At 39.6% G+C, this 22759-nt stretch overlaps 1 protein-coding gene across 1 annotated transcript in view; it reads right to left on the minus strand.

Moving 5' to 3' along the window:
- COL4A3 (collagen type IV alpha 3 chain) overlaps positions 1 to 22759 on the minus strand; it is a 99980-nt gene that overhangs the window by 50843 nt on the left and 26378 nt on the right. The window contains exons 3-19 of the mRNA XM_020792621.3: positions 19929 to 20018; positions 16839 to 16883; positions 15135 to 15179; positions 14848 to 14910; positions 13961 to 14014; positions 12880 to 12906; positions 11296 to 11373; positions 9663 to 9725; positions 8894 to 8929; positions 8718 to 8759; positions 7537 to 7614; positions 5771 to 5833; positions 3723 to 3779; positions 3308 to 3352; positions 2518 to 2571; positions 1606 to 1647; positions 989 to 1076 (exon numbers count right to left, since the gene is read on the minus strand). Coding sequence (XP_020648280.3) covers positions 989 to 1076; positions 1606 to 1647; positions 2518 to 2571; positions 3308 to 3352; positions 3723 to 3779; positions 5771 to 5833; positions 7537 to 7614; positions 8718 to 8759; positions 8894 to 8929; positions 9663 to 9725; positions 11296 to 11373; positions 12880 to 12906; positions 13961 to 14014; positions 14848 to 14910; positions 15135 to 15179; positions 16839 to 16883; positions 19929 to 20018 — 970 coding nt within the window. The remainder of the gene's footprint in view (positions 1 to 988; positions 1077 to 1605; positions 1648 to 2517; positions 2572 to 3307; positions 3353 to 3722; positions 3780 to 5770; positions 5834 to 7536; positions 7615 to 8717; positions 8760 to 8893; positions 8930 to 9662; positions 9726 to 11295; positions 11374 to 12879; positions 12907 to 13960; positions 14015 to 14847; positions 14911 to 15134; positions 15180 to 16838; positions 16884 to 19928; positions 20019 to 22759) is intronic.

Below are 22759 nucleotides of genomic sequence, written 5' to 3' on the forward strand. Positions count from 1 at the left end.
AAAGGGCATGCTGGAGGTCTAACAAAATTGGTTAAAGTGCATGTCATCAACTGAGGATATTGCCACCCTGTTTCAGTGGATATACAGACCTCACCAGGCCTAACTATAAAATAGTGTTGGCATAAGAAGGACCCACTCATTCCACTAGTTTAAGGGAATATTTGGCATTCTAGATATTTTGAACTACAGTGACTAACAACTCCACATAGGATGGCCAGTGGCAAAACGGAAGCATTTTGGCATTGTTAAGACTAACAGATTTATGTCACTATGTTTCTGGATTACAAACAAAGAACAACAAATTAATCCAAGCCATAGTTGCAGTCAGTAGAATGGGAGATTAGTAGTGAGAAACCCCCATAGTGCAGCAGCCAGATGGCTTTTTAGGGGCCTCTGCAGCAAGTATGGGCCCCAGTGTGAGTGCCCCTTTTTCTGCCAATCCCTGGGATTCCAAGAGGCAGGATATGTCTTGGTAGTTCAGACACAGAAGCATGCTATTGTTATGGAATTGCTCAGAGTTATTTTCTTTTCTTTATCACAGCTTTGTTTGAGCAGTTGGGCTGTCGCAGATAGATCTGCTACAGCAGCTGTAAAAAATAAAGTTATAGTCAATCCTTCCCATAGTGTCTGTGAAGCATATAGTTACAGTAGGATTCCTGTATCTGTGGAGGATCCGTTCCATGATATATGGTGAATACTGGAAACTGCAGATAGTAGCAAACTCAATATAGGAGGAGGGACAAAGGCTACAAGGGAGCAGGATGAAGGCCATAAAACCCACCCCTTTAATGTTGTATATAGGGTTGTGTTAACCTGTAAATAACTGAATCTGCAGATAGAGCATCCTGCTGTATACATTTGACTACTCAACAGCCCTCACAGGTCAGCCTATAATCCATAACATAAATCTGATCCTCTTAAAATTGCCACAATACATTTTTTTTTTGGTAACAGACTTTAATAAAAAAATCTCTTGATGGCCTCCCACCTGGTGCTCCACGCTGGCCTTTCAAGCCTGGCATTCCTAAATAGCCTTTATTTCCTTTTTCACCAGGCACTTCCTCATAATACTCTGTCTTAAATAAAAAGAGAGAAACAAAGACAGAGACAGAGAGAAGAGGAGAGAAAAATAATAACAATGAAGAGAAAGGCACTGCTGCCAGTACTGCAAAAGCACAGCACACATAAATTGCAGTTCTGTGATGACTTGATTTGGTAAATTAATATTCTAAGATAAACTTCAATTAATTCTTATATTCGTTTTCCTTTTATGTTTTCCTTGCCCATCACCGGGCACTTAGGGAGCAAGAGATGCCTGCTATAAAAGCACACTGCTCCTAGTCAGACCAGCCAGTTTTTGGCTAGATGCTCACCCACTCACCCTGCCCTTTCAGCATGTTGTTGTTATGGAACTGTTTGGGTTTTACATTTAATTTTTCCCCCAAGTGATAAAAGCAAACAAAACCAGCTTATGATTAAATATATTTTAACTATCCCTGTCAAAAAATGTGAATCTCATGCTGATCAACAGTTTTATTACTGAGTACACACTATTAATTTTAAGTCTTAAAACAAAATGTTATGTCACATGTAATTTGCACTTACTGGACCCTGAATTCCTTGGCGGCCAGCTTCTCCTTTTCTTCCCTGAGTTAGAAAATGAAAACTGGTCACGTTGAAATAAATACAAGAAACATCATAATTTTTAAAATTATATGACACTTAAAGACTGTGAGTACTGGCAACAATGAATGTAAAATCAGTGGCCACTTGGGCTATATGTTAAGAGTGAACTAGAAAGACACCCTAAAAAAAAAAAACAAATTAAAACATTTCTAGACATTTCTGCATATCCTGGACACTAATCTCTGTTTCCATATTTTCATTCCCCTTAGCATTTTATTTTGCCCCCCCCCCCCGTGTGTGTCTGGGTACTAAACCTCTGAAGAACATATCCTTTGCTGGAACAGCAAATCCCTGCAAATACATGGCTGAAATTCTTTCTGTCATGGTTCTTGTTGGCTACCAGTTTGGGCTAACTTCATCTGTTGCTCCAATTAAAGTAGACCCACTAAATGAATGGAGTTGAGTGATGACTTTACAAACTTCATTCATTCATTCATTGGGACTAATAACCGGACTTCACGCTTTCTAAAGACTAGGATGAGGAATACTTTCATAGGTGAAGTATAAAGGCCTGAACTCAACTGATATATTTAGCTACAGTGAGCCCACTGAATTAATGAAATTTACTGAGTGTTGACTTCCAGCAATTGCATCAAAGAATCTACTCTAGCTGGAAGTAGTGAGATCATGGGGTAAAATGATTTAAAACTTAGTTAATATGACATAATTTGTATCATTCTAGAAATTAGTGTTACAACTTATATATTTACAGTTGAGTAAACAATGGAAATGTTACCTATTTGATTTAATACTCTTAGGCACTGATCTGCAACAAAAGCAAAATGAGGTATATAAAATATGCAAATATAGGTTGAAAAAACATGCTTTTACCTTAGGACCAACTTCTCCAGGCAATCCTTGCAAACCTTGTTCTCCTTTTTCTCCCTGCAGAAACAAAACACAATTCATATCATGCTAAGATTATCTGCAACACAGTTTGAGGGAGTGGACCTTACTAGAATACTGAAGTACACTGAACCACTTTCATTACTTATTATGAGTCCAGGATTTCACATATGTGATTCATTTCCAGGTTTAATTGCAAATGGAAGATGTACATTAGATTTCAATTCCAATTTAAAAGTTCCAATAAAAGTTTCAAAAGGGATGTTGTGCATTAGACTCCAACAGCAGGTTGATACTGCCAAAACATATGGTTTAGAAAATCAATATTTATTGAATATGGAACATTTAAATATTAAGATTTGGTTAGCTTCACATCATACAATGGTCCTGACTTCTTTGCTTCTTTGGGTATTGCTCTGGAATAGTAGGCATGAATAGCACTTTAAAAAAAAAATTGATCAGCTATGATACATGGGGGTCTGGATTTACACGTCTAGCCAGAAACCTTCCTCCGTTAACTGGGTTCCAAAATCAATGGCATCTTTACGGAAGATGGGGGAGGACAATCTCTAGTTTATGGAATGTTGGCTCTTCAGCTTTGCCTTGTTTTCTGCTGCTAACCCTGTTCTTCTTAAGCTATGCCATCCTAGGACTGAACGCAGATGGCAATTTGTTCTGCTAATATATTTTCAAGCTTGAGCTACCCTTGCCACAACTGTGCATCCATACACTTTATCAACAATGATAAAACACAGTTGACAGATTTTCTTGCTACCTGTATACCAGGTGGACCAGGGACACCATCCTTTCCAGGTCTACCCTAATATAAAAAAAATAAGAAAAAGGAAAAGCACTGCTTTCAATATTAAATATATTTTCATCATCATCACTGAATAAAATAGATTAATGAAGTTTATATGCTTCTTCTAGCATACAATATATTTATTCTAATGAAACACAACTGAACAAATCTGAAGATATGAAAATGAATACACAATACTCCCAAGAGGCATCCTCATAGAATCAACATAAACAATCTGGTTTGGAACAGATTTGAAAATCAAAGCATGTTTTTTCAGAATATGTGTTTAATTTTAAACTGAAACTTCTGAGATTGACAGAGGCTTCTACAATACTGGATAGCTTTTTTTTAAAAGTCTCATCAAATCATAACCAAAAGGGCTACACACCTGAGGTCCTGGCTCTCCAGGATTTCCCTTTGCACTTCGAAAATCACCAGGTAAACCCTAAAACAGAAATCCCCCCCAAGCACATTTTTTAAAAAAAACTTGTATTGCTGTCCTGACTGTGCATCTTGCATCATTTTACAATATTTTAATGTTTATAATAATATAAAAATAAAGTCTTAAAACACTTAAAGCCACTGTTACCATATGTACAAGGCTCAAAATATTTAAGGACATTTCTTCAATTCATGTCTTCCTATCTCCAGGCACTAAAACACTTTTCTTTCTCTAGAATTGGATAAGCTTTGAGGTTTTTTTTAATGACAAAATGGTATATAAACACAAAATATTCAGAAAGCATTTACAGAAATATGCTCTTCATTCTCCAGTTTCACCCAGAACATCTCATTCAGTTTCTCTCTTACTCAGGACCTGTCCATAGATTGCTATTTGGATCACTTTTGGTGCTGTTTAGTTCCAACCAAATTATGGCATCCATCTGTGTTTTGACTTGCTGTGTTTGACCTGCTCGTTATGCCACTGTAGCCTATGAGGATAATTAGTTCACACCCAAATGGAGGTGTAGGTGGCACTATTTGAGGTAACAACCCTTAGGTGGGTTGCGACATTAAAAGGGAGGACAGAGAAACCCTGTCCTTGATTTTCATCTTTTCTTTTAATATTTCCCTAATTGATGCAGTGCAGCTCTAATACATTAGTGTGTCTTTCGGTACAATATGTTTAATATGTATACTATGATAGGTTGATGCATTGCTGTTTCACTATGCCACTTAGTTGAACAACAACAACAAAAGGAAAGTCACTGTAACCTGCTCACCTCTCTTCTGTTTCCCCAACCTTCCCTCCTTGCATCATTACCACCAGCTTGCCTTTGCTGCTGTTGCTTTTGTCTCCTTACACATGAGCAAACTAGGTAAATCGTATTTGGAAGTAAAGCAGGCAAACCTTACATGTGAGTAAACTGGGTAAACCTTGCTCATGGGTAAGTCAGCAATCCAAAGACTTCCGTAGACCCTTCTCACAGGAGAATAAACATCTCCACTGTGAATGGAAGGATCACTCAAGTGTGAGATAAAATAGATAGCAATGAAGATAAGAATCTTTTAAATCTGAACCAGACTGCTCTGAATTATACTGTCTGGACAGGCAGTTGAATAATATGTTTTCATCTGGTACACTGCAAATAACCTCATAGTACGTCTTGACGCATTGCAGAGTCATTACAACTGACAACCAGATTTGAATATTTGTTCTGTGACATGTCCTTGATTAAGCACTAAACCTGTGCCAAATTTGAACTAACATAGGCATTTTTATTTTTATTAGCTTAAATGAGAAGTGAGGGTTCGTGGGTTTTTTTTGTTTAGTTTAGTTTTTTTGTTTTTGGAAGATAAACAGGCAGTATGAGGATGGCAAAAATTCACCTAATCTCCTGCCCTGGCCGGTATAAGACACATTACAGAGGTCTCCTGGCAAATTGCTTTCTAGTGAACTGCTTCTTATATCAGAAAGAATGTTTATCTTGTATCAGCTGGGGTACTTCAAGTTTCTCACAATGCTGTGAAGAAACACGAAGTCAGGCATTATGGAAAATAACAACAGAGGTTTGCAAACCCAGACACCAGCACAGGTGTGTGTTTGTGGCCCTGACTGTTTACTGGTACTCTAGCAGCTGCCCAGGCATGCCAACTGCTGATACCACCACTGGGAAAATACTTAATCCTTTTTCCCAGAGGCCATTCATATGACACAACCACCTCTGTGAGAGAAAAGATATGGCTTCTTAGTTTAAGGTCACCATGGAATTTACAGATGTATTTTTATTTAACTTTTTAAATGCTTAAAGGTCCTTTATTAGAACTGATGTATGTTCATTGTTCATTCTAGATGATTTTATAATTTAATTAATTTGTATATTAATTAAAGACATTAGACAAATAGTAGATGCAGTGGCACAACACACACTCTTAAAGACATGACAAGTCAGAAGAATACATTACAATCTAATCATTGATTTTAGTGTCACTTACTGAGTCTCCTGGGGGCCCAGGGGCTCCTGGAGAACCCAAGTCTCCTTTATCTCCTTTTAATTCCTGTCACCAAAAAAGAGAGAGGGAAATCAATTAATTTTATTGGAGAAGGACACATGTATTATTTCGAAAATCACACCAATTTGAAAAACAGAAGAAAGAAAAGCGGCAAAAGAAATCTGTGCATTTGGAGAAACAGACTGCATGGGCATGAAAAAGAGGTCCAAGAACTACATATTTGGGTTGCAATTTGATACATATTTATTTAGAACTTATTTCACAGATTCACAGAATTGCAAAGTTAGATGGGGCAGAAAGGATCAATCAGTCCAATCTCCTGCCATAGTAGAATTCCACACCTAAAACAAGCCTGGCAAATGATAATCAGATCTCTGTTTAAAAACTTCCAAGAAAGGGGAGTCCACCCCTTTTCAGAAGTAATCATTTCTACTATCAAGTACCTCTTACTATAATTTCCAAAGAAGTAGCTGCGTCAGTCTGCGGAACCATATCAGATAAGACAAGACAAACATGAAAAAGTTGTGCCAATGTAAAAACGTCCTGTTATATTTCAGTTTGAATATCCATGGATAAATCCATGAAAATTGACATTGTCTGAAGAAGTATCTGAAGAAGTGGGTGCATCCATGGAAGTTCACACATACATATAACAGTTACGCTTTAAGATGTGACAATGTTTTTGTTTCCAGTTTTATTTGTGATGATGACTGTGGTAACCGCCCACAGCACTCATGTCATTCATATTCATGGGCTGATTTGCATGAACCTAGGGCTGGAGAGGCAGAGTCAGCAGCTACATGAGGCTTGGCAGGAGAAGGAGGAGCCAGATAGAGATTGGGATGAGAGGCAGACAGAGATAGATAGAGATAGGGCTGATTAGTCAGAGAGAGAGGGAATAGATACTGAGAGAGATACAGCTGGTTAGGAAAATAGGTAGAGAAGGTGGTAATGGGATTCACATTGTCTGAATAAGTATCTGAAGAAGTGGATGTATCCATGGAAGTTCACACAGACATGTAACAGTTATTCTTTAAGATGTGACAATGTTTTTGTTTTTAGTTTTATTTGTGATGGTGACGTTCTTCCTAATATTTAGTCAGAATCTCCTTTCTTGTCATTGGGAACCACAGAAAGCTAACTTCCTCCATCTTCCATTTGCCAGTTTTTCACAAATTTAAAAGTTGTGAGTGGCTGAGTGTATCACCTCTTGAATCTTCTAGGTAAAACATGGCCAGCTCCCTCAACCATTCCTCATGAGGCACGATTTCCAGATTCTTAACTATCTTGGTCCCACTGTTTCGGATTCCTGTCTTGATATCATTTTAAAACCAATGCTGGATATAGTACTCCAAGTGAGCCCTGACTAAAGCAAAGCAGAGTGGTACAATATCTTCCCTTGATCTCTAAATTGTATTTCTATTGATGCAACTTGTGATGCAGCTTCTATTGATGCAGCTTTTGTTTAGTTTAGAAGCTGCATCAATAGAAGCTGCATCAATAGATGCATTAACATTTTTTCCTGTCACATCATACTTCTGACTAATGTTCAGCTTGTGGCTCACACAGGTCCCTAGATCCTTTCTCCATGTACTACTTCAAAGCCAGCTACATTTTGGAGTAAGTCTCATGAACATATTTATTATTTATTTAGTTTATACTGCGCTTTTCTCCCAACCAAAGCATCCGAGTGGCTTATAGAGTTTAAAAAAGAAATATGAAAGCAACTAGCAGTATTATACTTCTACCGTTGAATTGTCTGCTCGAGTTAGTGTTACAATAACTGTTCCTGTTGGTCCAGGAGGGCCCATTAGTCCAACATCGCCCTGTAATTAAAAAGAAGAACTACAAGTGTTGCTGTGAACTATGTCAATGCACAGTTACAGATAGTGGGATATTATACGCCAAAATCCTAGATTTTAAGAAAGATAACCACAACAATCTGTCCTGACTCATTTTTTAAGACTAACAGAGATTAAGCTATGAAGATCAGAGAGCTTGCAGCAGTTATCTGGACTGAAATTGAGGTGAACTGAAACAGCTAGTGGCGGTTAAAAGGACTGATTATACAGCAGCAAGAACATACAGTAGATAGCTACATTTTAAATATTTTCCATAAAAAAATACAAGAATGGAACATAGCCTACTATAGAATACGGACAGGTAGAGATGTGAAAATCTTTTTGTTTTGATCTCCTTGGCTTTTTCTGAATCCTAGATGTATTTTTTTTCTTGTTCTTCTTTAGTAGAAATTTAGGTTGTGAGATATCTGTTACTGTTTTTACTACATAGATGTTCATGCATAATTTAAAAATGAATCCCTTCACTATTCATATTTATTTACGCATCTCACAAATACATTTCTGCCCACTGATTAAATGTGTATTTGCACTTTCCCCCCCAGGACTGTATACAAATTTTGCTACTGTATTAACATTTTATAAAGTGTGCCTGGTAGGCTGTAAGCCTTGCAAATGTGCAAATGTTTGAGGCAAAGCAAGTTTCTTCTTGCAACAAATTTCAGGAGCTGTAAAAAAAAAAAAAAAAAAGAGGCAACTTTGATGAAGACCTGAATCCAATGCAAGACATTTTAGTCCTCTTGGCAGGTCCACAATGAGCAGGAAAACAATAATGACCAGAATCCAACTGAAATAGTATGCTGATGTAACTCCATTGGTGTACATTTCAGCATCAAATTGTCCAAGTTAAAAAATTTAGGCATTTGTTGTCAAGCACCAAGTTTCTGTGATTGGTGTGTGATAGCAAATGCCTACACTGACTTCTTAACTAATGGCAATTCACTGCTGAAATTTGTATAGATGAATTAAGGCCTGTGAGCATAAATAGGATTCTGGCCAGTGTATGTATATACACAATCACAGATATACACAAAAAGAAGGAAAAATAAGATAGCATTGTTTATTGTTACCTTCTTTCCTTTGGGTCCAATCACTTTAGCACCCATAAGACCCTAAAAACGAAACCAAACATCTTTCAAAAATGTATATTTTTAAAGAATAAATCAGTGAAAGAACTGGTAATAAGCAGCTCAATTATACTGGAGGTACTTTTGAAATATTCATTTATATCACCGTTCTGAATTACCTTAGGTCCCGGGACTCCTGGTCTTCCTTGTGATCCCTAAAAGGCAAACATACAAATAAAGTGACTAACTGTTTCCCTTCAAATCTATCTGAGATGAGATTTCAACAAATGAAAATTATAGAAAGAGATAAATAGGGAGGGACGGGCTTAAATGTTAAATCTTGCATGTAATCTTTTTAAAAGATAACAATGTAGGAAGGAACAATTCAATCTTCATGTTGCACAAAAGTATATTCCTGAAAGTACAGTCACTGATAATAATTTTCTTTTAAAATCTGTGATCTACATTAATAGCCCAAGGTCTTCCCACCCTAAGGCTGGACATTTTGGTCTCAATGTGTTCCATTTGCCTTTGAGTGGCTTCAGCTATAACCACATCTGAGATTTCTGTACCGGCCATGACATCTTTTGAGTTGGTTATACTACTGTTGGGTGTCACTGTTCTGGAATGGCATAAGAAAGTAATTGTAAACTCCCAGATCTATTAACTAGAAGGGAGTAGGCTGCTGCGCAAGGGCACCACAAGTATTGGTGGTCTACAGCACTGGTTCTTAACCTTGGGTTACTCAGGTGTTTTTGGACTGCAACTCCCAGAAGCCTTCACCACCAGCTGTGCTGGTTGGGTTTCTGGGAGTTGCAGTTCAAAAACACCTGAGTAACAAAGGTTAAGAACCACTGGTCTATAGATATAGATCTACTAGTATTTGCGGTTTTGCTACCAACCAGCCTCCAAATGGAGTGTTTTAGGGAATTTAGACCTTCTACTTACTGGAAATCCTGGAGGACCTTCTGGCCCAATTAGCCCAGGTACACCTGGAGGTCCTGGATCACCCTTTAAACAAAAACAAACAAACAAAACAAACCATTTAAAAATAAGTATTTAAAATAATCACTACTTTAACTGGGTGCTTTGTTCCCTTTTACTGTCTTTGGTGTTCATTTACACAAAAAACAAATTAATAATTCAATCACATCACTAGCAGTTTATTTATTGAACAACAATAAGCCTGGGCACTTCTGGTCCTACAGATTTTGTTGGGCCGCAACTCCCATCAGCCTCAGGCAGCCTAGACGATGGTAAAAGATCATGGAAGTAGCAGTCCCTTAAGATCTAGAGAGCCCAGAGTTCTCCAGACCAGCAATAACCTTTCAGGTTTTAAGGCATAGCAACTAAAATTGTTACATATTACACCATGTTGCATTAGTTCCCATGATTATTTTCTGTTCAGAGAAACTCCTATGAATGTAAGTGCCTCTCTTGAGAAGACATTAAAATACAGGCGTCATCTATTCCATTCACTAATAATGAAACAACACTAAAGACGAGAGGAGAGCAGAACAGAGCAAAGCAAAGGAAGGCAGGCAGGCAGGCAGGAAAAAGAAAGATTTACCATTTGATGTATATGTACTTAAAAGTAGATGGCTCCCCCTGCCCACTTTAACCTCAAAATACCTCTCTGGGGCTAGAAACCAATACAAGGTCACCAAGAAAATGTCATGGCTCAGTGAGGATTTAAACCTGGCTCTTCCAAGTCCTAGTCTAACAGTCGAAGTCCTACATTATGCTCTCTGAAAAGGCAAACTGAGCAACTTTCACACTTGCATATTCATCTAAACAGTTTAATAGACAGGGTAAATTGTACATTTGCTGTTATGTGTCATCAAGTCAGAATTGACTTATAGTGGCCCTAATAGGGTTTTCAAGGTAAATTTAAGAAGTAATTTTACCAGTTCCACCCATCACCCCACTCTAGGAAGCTTCCATGGCAGAGCCAGGGAATTGAACCTACGTTTCCTGAGTCCTAGTCCATTCCTCTAGCCACTACACCAAATTGGGTACCCAGTCTATACATCAGTATCATAGAATCATAGTGTCATATAATACTGGAGTTGGAAGGGGCTTATAAGAACACTGACTCCAGCTTCATGCTCCTTGCAGGAATACAAGTCAAAGTTTATCTAAATTACTGCCTAGCTTTCTCTTGAATACCTATGACATTGGAGCGCTCATCACCTCCCGAGCAAATTGGCTCCGTTGTCATACTGCTCTGTTAAGAGGTTTTTTAAATATATTCAATCAAAATTTGGCTTCCTGTCTCGAACCCATTATGACGAGTCCTGAACTCTGGGATGATCAAGAGCAGATCCTGTCCCTGCTCTGTATGATAACCTTTCAAGTATTTGAAAAGTGCCATCATATTTCCCCTCAGTCTTTGATTCTCAAGGTTAAACACACCAAGTTTATTTATTTATTTTATTTATTTAATTTATATTATCTCCGTGTTTCTTCATAGGGCTTATGTCCTCACTTTCCAGTTAATAGCCAATCACACTGACCAAAGTCTTACCGTCAAAAAACAAGAAACACTCCCAAAGCAAAGCAAAATATTTTTCACCCTTACCTGCAATCCAGGATATCCTGGCAATCCAGGATCACCTTGGGAACGATAACCCTGGTCAAATCCACTTGCAGAATTCCCCTTTTTATGAGATTGGGAAAAGTAGTTAGGTAATTTGTCCATGTTTCAATATTATTATTATGCTACGCAACACATCTGCATCTTGGTTTAACTATGACAGTTCTTATAATTTTCTGCACAGCAGGCACTTTCTTTGCATCCTTTAATTTCTTCCGTTAATCTGCCAACACATCTGATTTACCAAAGTGTATGGATAAAATATTTGAAATCAGGAGGTGATGACAAATATGATGACCAAATTAAGAATTTTTTTCTGTATATTATTGAGTAGGACATGATCTGAATTTGCTTTTGCTGATATACAATTTAAACATAATATTTTACTTTAAACTGGAGGATTTTACATGCACCCACACACACTCCATAGTGTGTCTCATGATCTATGCAGTCAAAGACTTTGTCTATAAAGCATAAACTTATCTTTTTCTGAAATTCTTTGGTGTGCACATGTATCCAATGTGCATTTGTAATATGATCTCTAAAGCCTCCTTTTTTCCAGAATCCAGCTGAACACCAGATATTTAACAACAACAATAAAAATAATTGTCATAGTCATTGTCATCATCATCATCTTTGAACTGCAGAGCTGGAAGGGACCTTAGGGATCATTGAGTCCAGCCCCTGTCAAGGAGGCACAGTGGGGAATTGATTTCCTAACCTCTGACTCCACAGCAAGATACCTAAACCACTGAGCTAGTTCTCTGTAGAGGGTAAATGTCTATGTTGTGGCACCTTGAGCTTAACTTTGCTTGTATGGGAAATTAATACAATAGTCCTACAATTACAGCACTCTTTGGAGTCTCCTTTCCTCAGGACAGGAATCTATATAGAATGTTTCCAATCTGTAGATTATTGTTTTATTTTTCACATTTGTTGGCAAGATGGATTCAGTTTCTGTAGCTTAGAATAGTTCTATTGGTATTACATCTACTCCTGGTGATTTCTTTCTTCCAAATACTTTGAGAGCAAATTTCACTTCACTTTCTAAAATGTCAAGTTCTTCATCATAAGATTCTTCCTCAAATGAATGTGTTTTCCTTGTATCTATAGCACACTATTTTCACCTTGTCTTCATTTTATCCTGGTCAGACAGTGTATTCCGCTGTTGATTTATCAGCAGCATCCCTAGGTTGGGTTTAAATTTCTCTTTCATATTTTGGAACTTCTATTTCTTTCTGCTGGTCACTGTAATAGTTTTCTTTGTCTCTCTAGGATAATTACTGAAAATTTGTATTCATGATTCTGACTTTATTTTTCATCTTTTGCTTCTCATCTGTCATACAAGAATATACAATAACCTGTATAAAATTTGGATGTATACAAAATCCCTGAAAAATGATTAATTCTTAACACTTTAGTTTCACTTCAGAAGAAAACCAGTAATTTAGAATGAAAAATACAACAGTAAATTTGGATTTTTAAAGTATGTCTGTACTAAACATATGAGAAAACTGTATTTACTAGACTCTATTACTGTTTGTTTCCTCTGCTGTATCATCAACTTACTTTTTCCCCTTTGACGCCTTTAGGACCCTAAAGATTAAAAAAAAATCACAACGTATTATAAATGGATCAAATATATTACAGCCATTTAACAAAACAAAAACATATGACCATGTGTACAAGGAAGAGTTCAAAACCACTGTGCAGTTACACCTACAGTTTGAAATAGCAAGTTGTCATGTGCTGTTATTGCTTTTGACTTATGGCAAAAGTACAGACGGGGAAAGATACCCTCCAATAGATCTATTTCTGTTCCTGAGAGCCCTGTCATTTATACCTGTCTATTCAGAAGCATGTTCCAATGAGTGCAGTACAATTTAATCCCAGTTAGTATATGAAGGACTGTAGCCTGTGGGATTGATTTATTTGTTGCACTTTTATACCGCCCATCTGGCCAAATCATGTTTTGATAGCATATCTCCCTTTGTTAGCATTCAATGCAGAAAGCAACAATAGTATGATGATGTCAAAAGAAACATGAGTATTTACCTTTGAGGAAATGATGGTCATTGAAATTTCAGAAAGACAAAATGAGTCATACAACTATTTTACTGGTATATTATGTAGTAATACTATCAACATGTCCTCAATTTTGACTTACAGTGACTCCTTGCAGAGTTTTTTTTAAGTAAAGAGTATTCAGGAGTCGTTTACCAGCCCCTTCTTCTGAGGCTGCTCAGGGACTGTGTAGTTTGCCACATAGGCTACGGGAAATCTGAACTCCTGACCCTTGGCTTCATAGTCAGGTGCTCCTACCAATTACATATTTTCAAAACATGGATAATCACCATATTTTAATAGGATTTGTGTGATCGATGAGAACCATGTACCTATAAAATGGGCTGATCTTACTACATCTTGGGACATACAAGTTTATCCGGTAATGTGACCCTCCATGAACTGATGGTATTGTGCAAGTATAGTAGAATTTCTAATAACGTGATTGCTGATAATTTGAAATACATTTAACCATCTTGTTTAATTTCTTCCCAGTCAATAATGTAGGCTTCAATGAATGTTAATGAAATACTTAGAACCCCTGGGATATGAAGCTCTGCACAAAATTTATTAGACTCAAACTTACTGGTAATCCTGGAAATCCAACTTGCCCTTGGAACCCTGGAAATCCTTGATCACCCTGGAAAATAGAGAGACAGTGAAAAAAATGTTGCACAAAGAAAAACACATGCCATGGACCCTAAAATTATAACTATGTGCCTAGAAGGAGAACTCCTTCAAACAGTGAAGGACATCTGATGATAATAGGAGACAAAAACAAAAACAAAAATAAAAACAGAAGCCTGAATGATCATGGAATGTAAATAAAAATCTTCATTTGCAAATCTTCTTGCTGAGATATGCAAAACAAAAGGAGATTACACTGATTGAGGGGAAACATTGGAGCAGGAAGTACAGTGGTGCCTCGCATAGCGAGGTTAATCTGTTCCGGATTAACCCTTGCTATGTGAAAACATCGCTAAATGGATCATAAAAACCCATTGGAACGCATTAAACATTGTTTAATGTGTTCCAATGGGCCCTAAACTTAAATGTTCAGCAAATATTCCTCCATAGCGGCAGCCATTTTTGCGCCCTCGGTAAGCGAGGGGAGAGTGCGAAAACGCTGCGCGCGGCCATTTTGGGCATCCGGCGGCCATTTTAGAACAGCCGAACAGCTGATCTGCGGGCATCGCAAAGCGAAGATTGGTAAGCGAAATGCTTACCGATCGTCACTATGTGAGTTTTGCCCATTTGAACGATCGGTATGCCTCCACATTAGCGATCCCGAAAAGGGGATCGCTATGCGGATTCATCGTTGTACAGTGCACTCATTAAGCGAGGCACCACTGTAATATGTATTTCTCTGAATATTTGTTTAAGCCTTACACTTTGACTGGATTGTCTCAGGATGATGTTTTGCAAACTGTCCATCTTACAGGCAGTCCACCATTGGTTCTGTTTTATGCTTACCTTTGTTCCATTGCACCCTGGTATACCTGGACGTCCTGAAGGGCCAGCATTTCCTGGTTCACCCTAAAAGTTACATGATTGCCAAGGTAATTAGTACGGCAATTTTAGCATTACTAACAATAAACTTTTGATTGTACAAACATGCAGTTTAGCAAAACTTCATGTAATTGTATCTGAGATGTACTATTGTCAATGCATCTTTTAAAGATTTGCTCATGTAATAATGATGAGATTACTAAGCTTATGAATATATTGGGGTGCATGCAGCAAATTTTTCTTTTACTTACTGGGAGACCTGGAGGACCTGAATAACCAGGGACACCTGGCATACCCTAATGATAAAAAGGAAAAAAAATCAGCAGACAGTCTTTAACCAAACAAAGCCAGCATTTTCAACAGAAACAGGAAATCTTTTTGCAAATACTGATATGACAGCCATTATCTGAGCAAGGTTTAATTCACCTGGTAGAATGGAACAATCTTATGTGGCAAGAACTTGCTTAACTAAACCACAATTTAGGGTACTTCCAGACTGGGATCTCTGAGCACTAATAGTCTTAACAGTTTATTGATAGTTTGTCTTAACTGATTTGTTGTGGTAAGGAAGAAGAGGATGTGATAAGAAAACATAGGAGCACTAAAAATGGAAAGTAGAGATGGGGATGAATATAAAAACAGATCATTTTTTTCAATGAATATAGCTGATTCATTAAATATTTGTTGATCCGTATTTGTCAAATTTTAAGTCCTGACAAATACGGCTTGATGAATATTTCCCCACTTTATTTGTCTCTTCATAATTTTTTTAAAAAACACACATTCTGCCTACCAGCCCGCTGATCAGCTAATCAGCAGGTCATTGGGCAGCCACCCATCCCCACAGCCTACAGCCACCCCCTTCCTCTCCCTACTCTAGCCCACCTCACCCCTGCCGTAATTATCGCCACCGCTGCCAAGGTCTCCATCAGGCCTCCATAGCCATGGCATGCAAAAAGGGAAACTGGTTGCCCTTTACAAAGATGGCGGCTGTGGCTTCATTTAGGGTAGGGAAGCTGCAGCTGCCATCTTTGCAAAGGGCAGCCACTTTCCCCTTTTATATGCCATGGCTGTGGAGGCCTGATGGAGACCTTGGCAGCGGTGGTAACAATTACAGTAAAGGGTGTCAGTGGTGGTGATGGTGGAGGGGGCAGCAACAATGCAGCGCTGGCAGCAGGGGGTGTTCTTGGCAGTGGGGGGTGTTGATGGCAGTGGAGGGTGTCGGCGGCACTGGGGGGGGTGGCGGGAGTGGGATGTGTATGTTTTAAATAACGCCCCATGAATCAGCAAATAACTATTATTTGTCACTTCCTGGGGGCAACTTCAGGCTTTGTGAGTTGTCAACTTTTGATGACTCACGAAGTGGGACGAACCACTAAAATGCTGAGCTGTCCCAATCTCTAATGGAAAGTGTAACTGTCTGAACCCACCATCCCTCCCAAACCTGACATAGCAGCTATATAATTAGAAAAACATCACTTTTCTACATGGCGTAAGGCATTCAAGTCAACTGGCCGTGATGACCTTAAACTTATGAAAGTTATTGATTAAAGACCAATGACCACATAGTTTAAGTTAAATATAGATACATCTGAAATCAGGTATTAGTCATATGAAAATATATGGGAAAATACAGGAACACTAGCCATGAGATTCACAATGGCATAAATGAATCTGCCTATAAATGGGAGTAAACTTGACCTCAAAAGTAGTCCTAGCCACTGAGCTAGATGGTCTTAAAGAAGCAGCACTTCCATTTTTAAAATAATGGGGTTATATCCAGCAATTACAACCCACTGGAATTTGGCATTCGGATAGGAATCAGGAAATACCCGAGAATCCAAACAATAAATGTTTTTATCCTAATGTGATAGGATTATGCCCACAATTTTTCTTTTCTTGCTACATTTTTGAAGCATAATATTTAGCAGCATATAACTCAACAAAATACTAACCCTTGAACCTTTAGGTCCAGAAAAGCCTATCGACCCTGGAAATCCCTAGGAAGCAAAAGAAAATTAGTTATACGAGGTTTCATCTTTCTGTACAACATCCACGTATATTATTCATCTGTTCTTCTTCTTTCCCTTTTCTGCTGTACCCTAGTTCTTGAAGAAATTAAAATAACAGGCAAAAATTAGGCCAACTCCAGTTACATAACTGTTCAAAAAAGATATGCTTTTTCTAAGAAAGCACACAGACATCTTAGCAAAAATACAGCCATAAATATCCTATGCGTGACAGGAAGAAATAAACATATTGTAAGCACAAAGAGTCACCTCCACAGAGCCAGGAAAAGTTACTTTTTCAGACTGCAGCTTACAGAATACCCCAGCCAGCATGGACACTAGCAATACTGGTGAGGGATTCTGGGAGATATTGTCCAATAATGGAATTTCCAATAAAGTTTTCCTGTTGACACAACTGCCACATTTTGTAGAATGGGCATTGACATGCTTAACTTGCATTGCCTTTTATTCATATTTTTGTTGTTGTTTAGTCATTAAGTCGTGTCGGACTCTTCGTGACCCCATGGACAAGAACACGCCAGGCCCTCCTGTCTTGCACTACCTCCCGGAGTTTGGTCAAATTCATGTTGGTAGCTTCGATGACACTGTCCAACCATCTCGTCTTCCCTCGTCCCCTTCTCCTCTTGCCTTCACCCTTTCCCACATCAGGGCCTTTTCCAGGGAGTCTTCTTTTCTCATGAGATGGCTAAAGTATTGGAATCTCAGCTTCAGGATCTGTCCTTCCAGTGAGCACTCAGGGTTGATTTCCTTTAGAATGGATAGGTTTGTTTTCCTTGCAGTCCAGGGAACTCTCAAGAGTCTCCTCCAGCACCACAATTCAAAAGCATCAGTTCTTCGGTGGACAGCTTTCTTTATGGTCCAGCTCTCACTTCCATACATGGCTACTGGAAAAACATAGCTTCGACTATGCAGACCTTTGACGGCAAGGTGAGGTCTCTGCTTTTCAAGATGCTGTCTAGTTTTGTCATCACTTTTCTCCCAAGAAGCAGGCGTCTTAGTGTTTTTGATGTTGAGCTTCAGACCATTTTTGGTGCTCTCCTGTTTCACCCTCATTAAGAGGTTCTTTAATTCCTCCTCACTTTCTGCTATCAGAGCAGTATCATCTGCATATCTGAGGTTGTTGATATTTCTTCCGGCAATCTTAATTCCGGCTTGAGTTTCATCCAGTCCTGCCTTTTGCATGATGTATTCTGCATATACATTGAATATGCAGGGGGACAATATACAGCCTTGTCGTACTCCTTTCCCAATTTTGAACCAACCAGTTATTCCCTATCCAGTTCTAACTGTTGCTTCCTGTCCCACATATAGATATCTCAGGAGATAGATAAGGTGGTCAGACACTCCCTTTTCTTTAAGAACTTGCCATAGTTTGCTGTGGTCCACACAGTCAAAGGCTTTTGCGTAGTCAATGAAGCAGAAACAGATGTTTATTTACTTGTTTATTACTCATATTTACCAGCCTTATTAATCTCTAGCCACTGCTAAATAACCAATACTGTTGACAGAAGCCAGAGAACTAAAGTACAGTGGTACCCCGCATGACGATTATAATCCGTTCTGGGAAAATCGCTGTTTAGCGAAATCATCTTCATGCGAAAACCATTTCCCCATTGGAATGCATTGAAACCCGTTTAATGCATTCCAATGAGGAAAATACATCCTCGTTTTGCGACGATCGCCCATAGGGCAGCCATTTTGCGAGCACCAGTCAGCTGTTAAAATGGCTATCCTGCAAGGCATGGGTCCGGAAAACAGAGGGAAGCCATTTTATGAAGCCACTAATCAGCTGTAGAATTTGTCATCTTGCGAATAAACGGTCTGCGAAGCACGGACCAAATCATCGTCAAGCGAAAATCGTCCATTGGAATGACTGTTTTGCAAATTGCTATAGTGATTGCAAAAAGTCACCATTATGCGGATTCGTTGTTTAGCGGGGGCGTCGTCTAGCGAGGTACCACTGTAATAACACAGCAGCTGAAATCCTGTTGCTTAGCATAGTCAGTTGCACCTAGAGTAGATTCAATCAATGGAACTTACAGAATAGTTGACTTGCCAAATTCCCATTCATTCAGTGTCTACTCTTGTCGCAACTGACTATGCTAAGCAACAGGAATTCAGCCAGTAAATAGTATATTTACTGGCTGAATTCCTGTTGCTTAGTATATATTCATTTATTTTTGGAGGTCATGCCAAATTTGACTGTAATTCAAACAGATTCTGAAAGGTGTACAGACAATAGGATGGGCTATTTAAATTATAAATGTGTACATTCTATACACAGGCCAGAAGAATCCTAAGTAGAACTCAAGAAGACTGAAGTTGTAGAAACACCACTGTATCTCAAGACCTGCTGGCTCCAAAGGTGGGAAATGCCACACATTTTTTTCTCCTTGTGATAGCTCCAAGCCTTAATAAAGGGTCTGAAGTCCAGCAATGTGGGAGATCACAGGTGCTTCAGAACTGGCAAAGCCAAAATTACCAGGATCCTAAATCCTTCAGAGAGTTCATTTTTAGAAGCAACAATTCCTTATATGTTCAAAAGCCATTTGATCATAATATAATTTATTGTAGCTTCCAAAATAGCTTGCTTTGTTTGGTGATTGGTCACCATCAGTTAAAAACTGGCTTAGTTTGCATCTGATTTACTAGCACGGAGAAAACTGTGCAGCTTAAATTTTAATGTATTTTCTTATTGTAACGATATGTGAATTACAAGGTTTGATTTGACTTAGTGAATAGCCCATTTTGGAGATTTCTGCCAGCAGATATTCACAACAACTTTGCATTTGTCTGGACGCAGAAGAAACTTCAATCGCTGCCACCACCACCAGTGGAGCTCATCTCCATAAAAGACCATATCGGCTACATTCTAACCCCCTTCTCTTAACATGTGTCAGGGACGAATGTGGTAGTTTGCAAGGTACTCTAAAAGCTCAACACTTTCTCTTTATCACTGTAACACAATGACCCCCTTTTAGTGTATTCACCCACTCACTTTAGACTAAAACATACCTTAGGTCCTTGTGGCCCAGGAGGACCTTCTGGGCCAGGAAACCCCATTTGACCAGGTGGGCCAGGGTAACCAGGAAAGCCCTTTTCACCCTGTAAAAAGAATGTGCATAAACCTTTTACATGTAACCTTATTCGTCATGGTGTGTGATACGCCCACCCATGCCCACACCCTTTCAGCTGCTTACAAGTCTCAGCAGGAGAATAAGCCAACTTTCAATCCTGGTTCAAATCACTGTTACAATTAACATAGTTTAGGCTTCACTCTTTAGACTTATATAGGATGACAGTGGCACCTCTACTTATGTACATCACTTGTTATGACCATTTCGACTTATGAACAGCTCCGGCCACATAATTTTGCTTCGATTTGTGGCCGGAGCTTCCACTTATGAACACAAAAAGGCAGGGGGAAAAGGCGGGGAATTCAAATTACTGTAAGTTGAGGCACCGGCCAGAGAAGCCGGGAACCAGGCAGCAGGAGAGAAAGGGAGCCTCAGAGGCTGGCTGAAGTGAACGGGGCCGGGACTGGAGACCTGGCCAGGGCAGATGTGGATCGGTGAGTGCTTCCTCCAGAGCTGCCCTCCCTTCAGGGCAATGGACACCCGGTTCCTGCTCACCCCCTCTGGGCAAGAGGTTCCCGGCCAAGGGCAATGGCCCGGGTGCCTCTTCCAAATGGACTCCCCCTGTACGCCCGCTGCCTCCTGCTCTGCCACGGCTTCCCTCCGGGCAGCGGTGCTCGCCCAGCTGTTGTGTGTGGAAGCGGTGCGTCGTGCTCCTTCACTGCTTCCCTCTGGGCAGCAATGTTTGCCTGCCCGCCTGCCCGGCATGGAAGTGGTGCCTTCTGCTCTACCATGGCTTCCTTCTGGGCAGTGGTGCTCACCCAGCTGGCTGGTGTGGAAGTGGCACCTCCTGCTCCACCATGGAGCACTGCTGCCCGGAGGGAAGTCGTGGTGGAGCAGGAGGTGGCAGGTGGATGGGGAAAATCCATTTGGAAGAGGCACCCGGGCCGTTGCCCTTAGCTGGGAACCCCTCACCCCGAAGGGAGGACAGCTCTGGAGTAGCCACCCACCCGCCCAGTTCCACCCCAGCCAGGTCTCCAGTCCCGGCTCCGTTCACTTCGGCCAGCCTTTGAGGCTCCCTTTCTCTCCTGCCACCTAGTCCCCAGCTTATCTCTTCAGTTTCTCCCCCGTGCAAAGACAGACCCAGGGTAAGGTGCTGCTTTTTGCTTTTAAAAACCTGTTCTGGGTGGGCTTTGCAGGGTGGGTTTGGGCTGAGGGGGTTATTTTGCTGTGTTTTGTTGTTTGTTTCTTGGTGTTTTTTTCCAGCCCCAGTGTGTTCCTATGGGGCTTGCAATGTTTTTTTTGGGGGGGGGGAGTTGCTGGAACGGATTAATCACGTTTCCAAATTACGACCATTTCAAATTATGACCATTTCAACTTACAACCATCTTCTGGAATGAATTATGGTCGTATGTTGAGGCACCACTGTATCATATGAGAAACCACATTTGAAGCTATGTAAGAATCAGGAGGTTTTTTTTTATTGTCTTAGGGTCTTCAAAATTGCAGTTTTAAAAATAACCTGTGTTTCATGACTTTTAGATCTTGCCACAATCGATACTTTTATTTTGGGTTTCATTTATTGCTTTCATTTCTACTAATGTGTGATGGGCACTGCTCTTGAAGTATACAAGGAGGTTAGCTGGACTGATTTGAGAGGAAAGAACAGGACAATAAAGAAGAGAAGATGTAGGAGATAGGTAGTGAGTCCTCCTGGGATGCTATATGACCGGGCTGTCCTACCTAGTAGAAAAGTGTGTCAGTGGGGAGATAGATTGGCCCACACATGTGTCTTTTGTTTTGTACTTGAACTCCAAAGCAGAAGACAACCTATTGGTCTAAGCTAAATTTTTCTTGATTGGGTCAGGTGTTCCTCAGTGGTGGTTTCACTCTCTATTTTTTAGTGTGGAAATAACTCATGCACTTGAATGGTGGAAATCAAATATATACTGTATAATAGTATATTCATTGTATAGTAAATGGCTTGGAACCTGGATATTTGAAACACTACCTCTCCCAATATAAACCTGGCAGCAGGTTAGGGCTCCTCCTTCATACCTTATGTTCCTGGTATTTGAGGCTGGGTATTGGGGCTTAGAAGAAAGTGAAAAAGGTCATCCCTAGTGATGTGGGTCACTGCTGCATGTCACTGGGGCTAGAACATTAGCAAACTACTTTGCAGTGTTTGTATTCTAAGAGTTGGGAGCACCCTGTCTTGGGACACTGACAAACAATATTTTTTGTTTGCCTGTTTGTTCAGCTAGATGTGTAGTAGATGAGTTAGAATATCCCCTCTTTTTCCATGGCAGGGCTATAACTTAGCTTTTTACTTCCCAAATTAGTCTCCTTTAAAATGAGCCAGCTGTGGCTATAGATAGAATATACCTGGACATTGCTACCCAAGATTTATCAGGCAGGAGTGCATGAGGGCTACATAATGAGGTCACTGGGTACCTATAGATCTGTATATTATTTGGATAATGTTGCTAATACTATTCTTAATGGGCTGGCTAAGGACACACACAAGAAAACTGCTAAGATGAACAGGAGAACAAGAGAGAAAGTCATAAACATGTGCATGACATCTGAGGGGCTGGACAAGGGGGATGCCCCCCATTCAAGATTTATTTATTATTTTAAAGCACACAGATAGATGCCCTTTGTTATAGTGGAACATGCTGTACATGCAAATGATACTAAGACGCCACTGTGTAACTCCATGACCTCCCCCCAACCTTCCTTGTTTTCTGTCATTTTAGTAATTTTCTTTGT

Source organism: Pogona vitticeps, chromosome 3 (genome assembly GCF_051106095.1).
Source record: "Pogona vitticeps strain Pit_001003342236 chromosome 3, PviZW2.1, whole genome shotgun sequence".
NCBI lineage: Eukaryota > Metazoa > Chordata > Lepidosauria > Squamata > Agamidae > Pogona > Pogona vitticeps.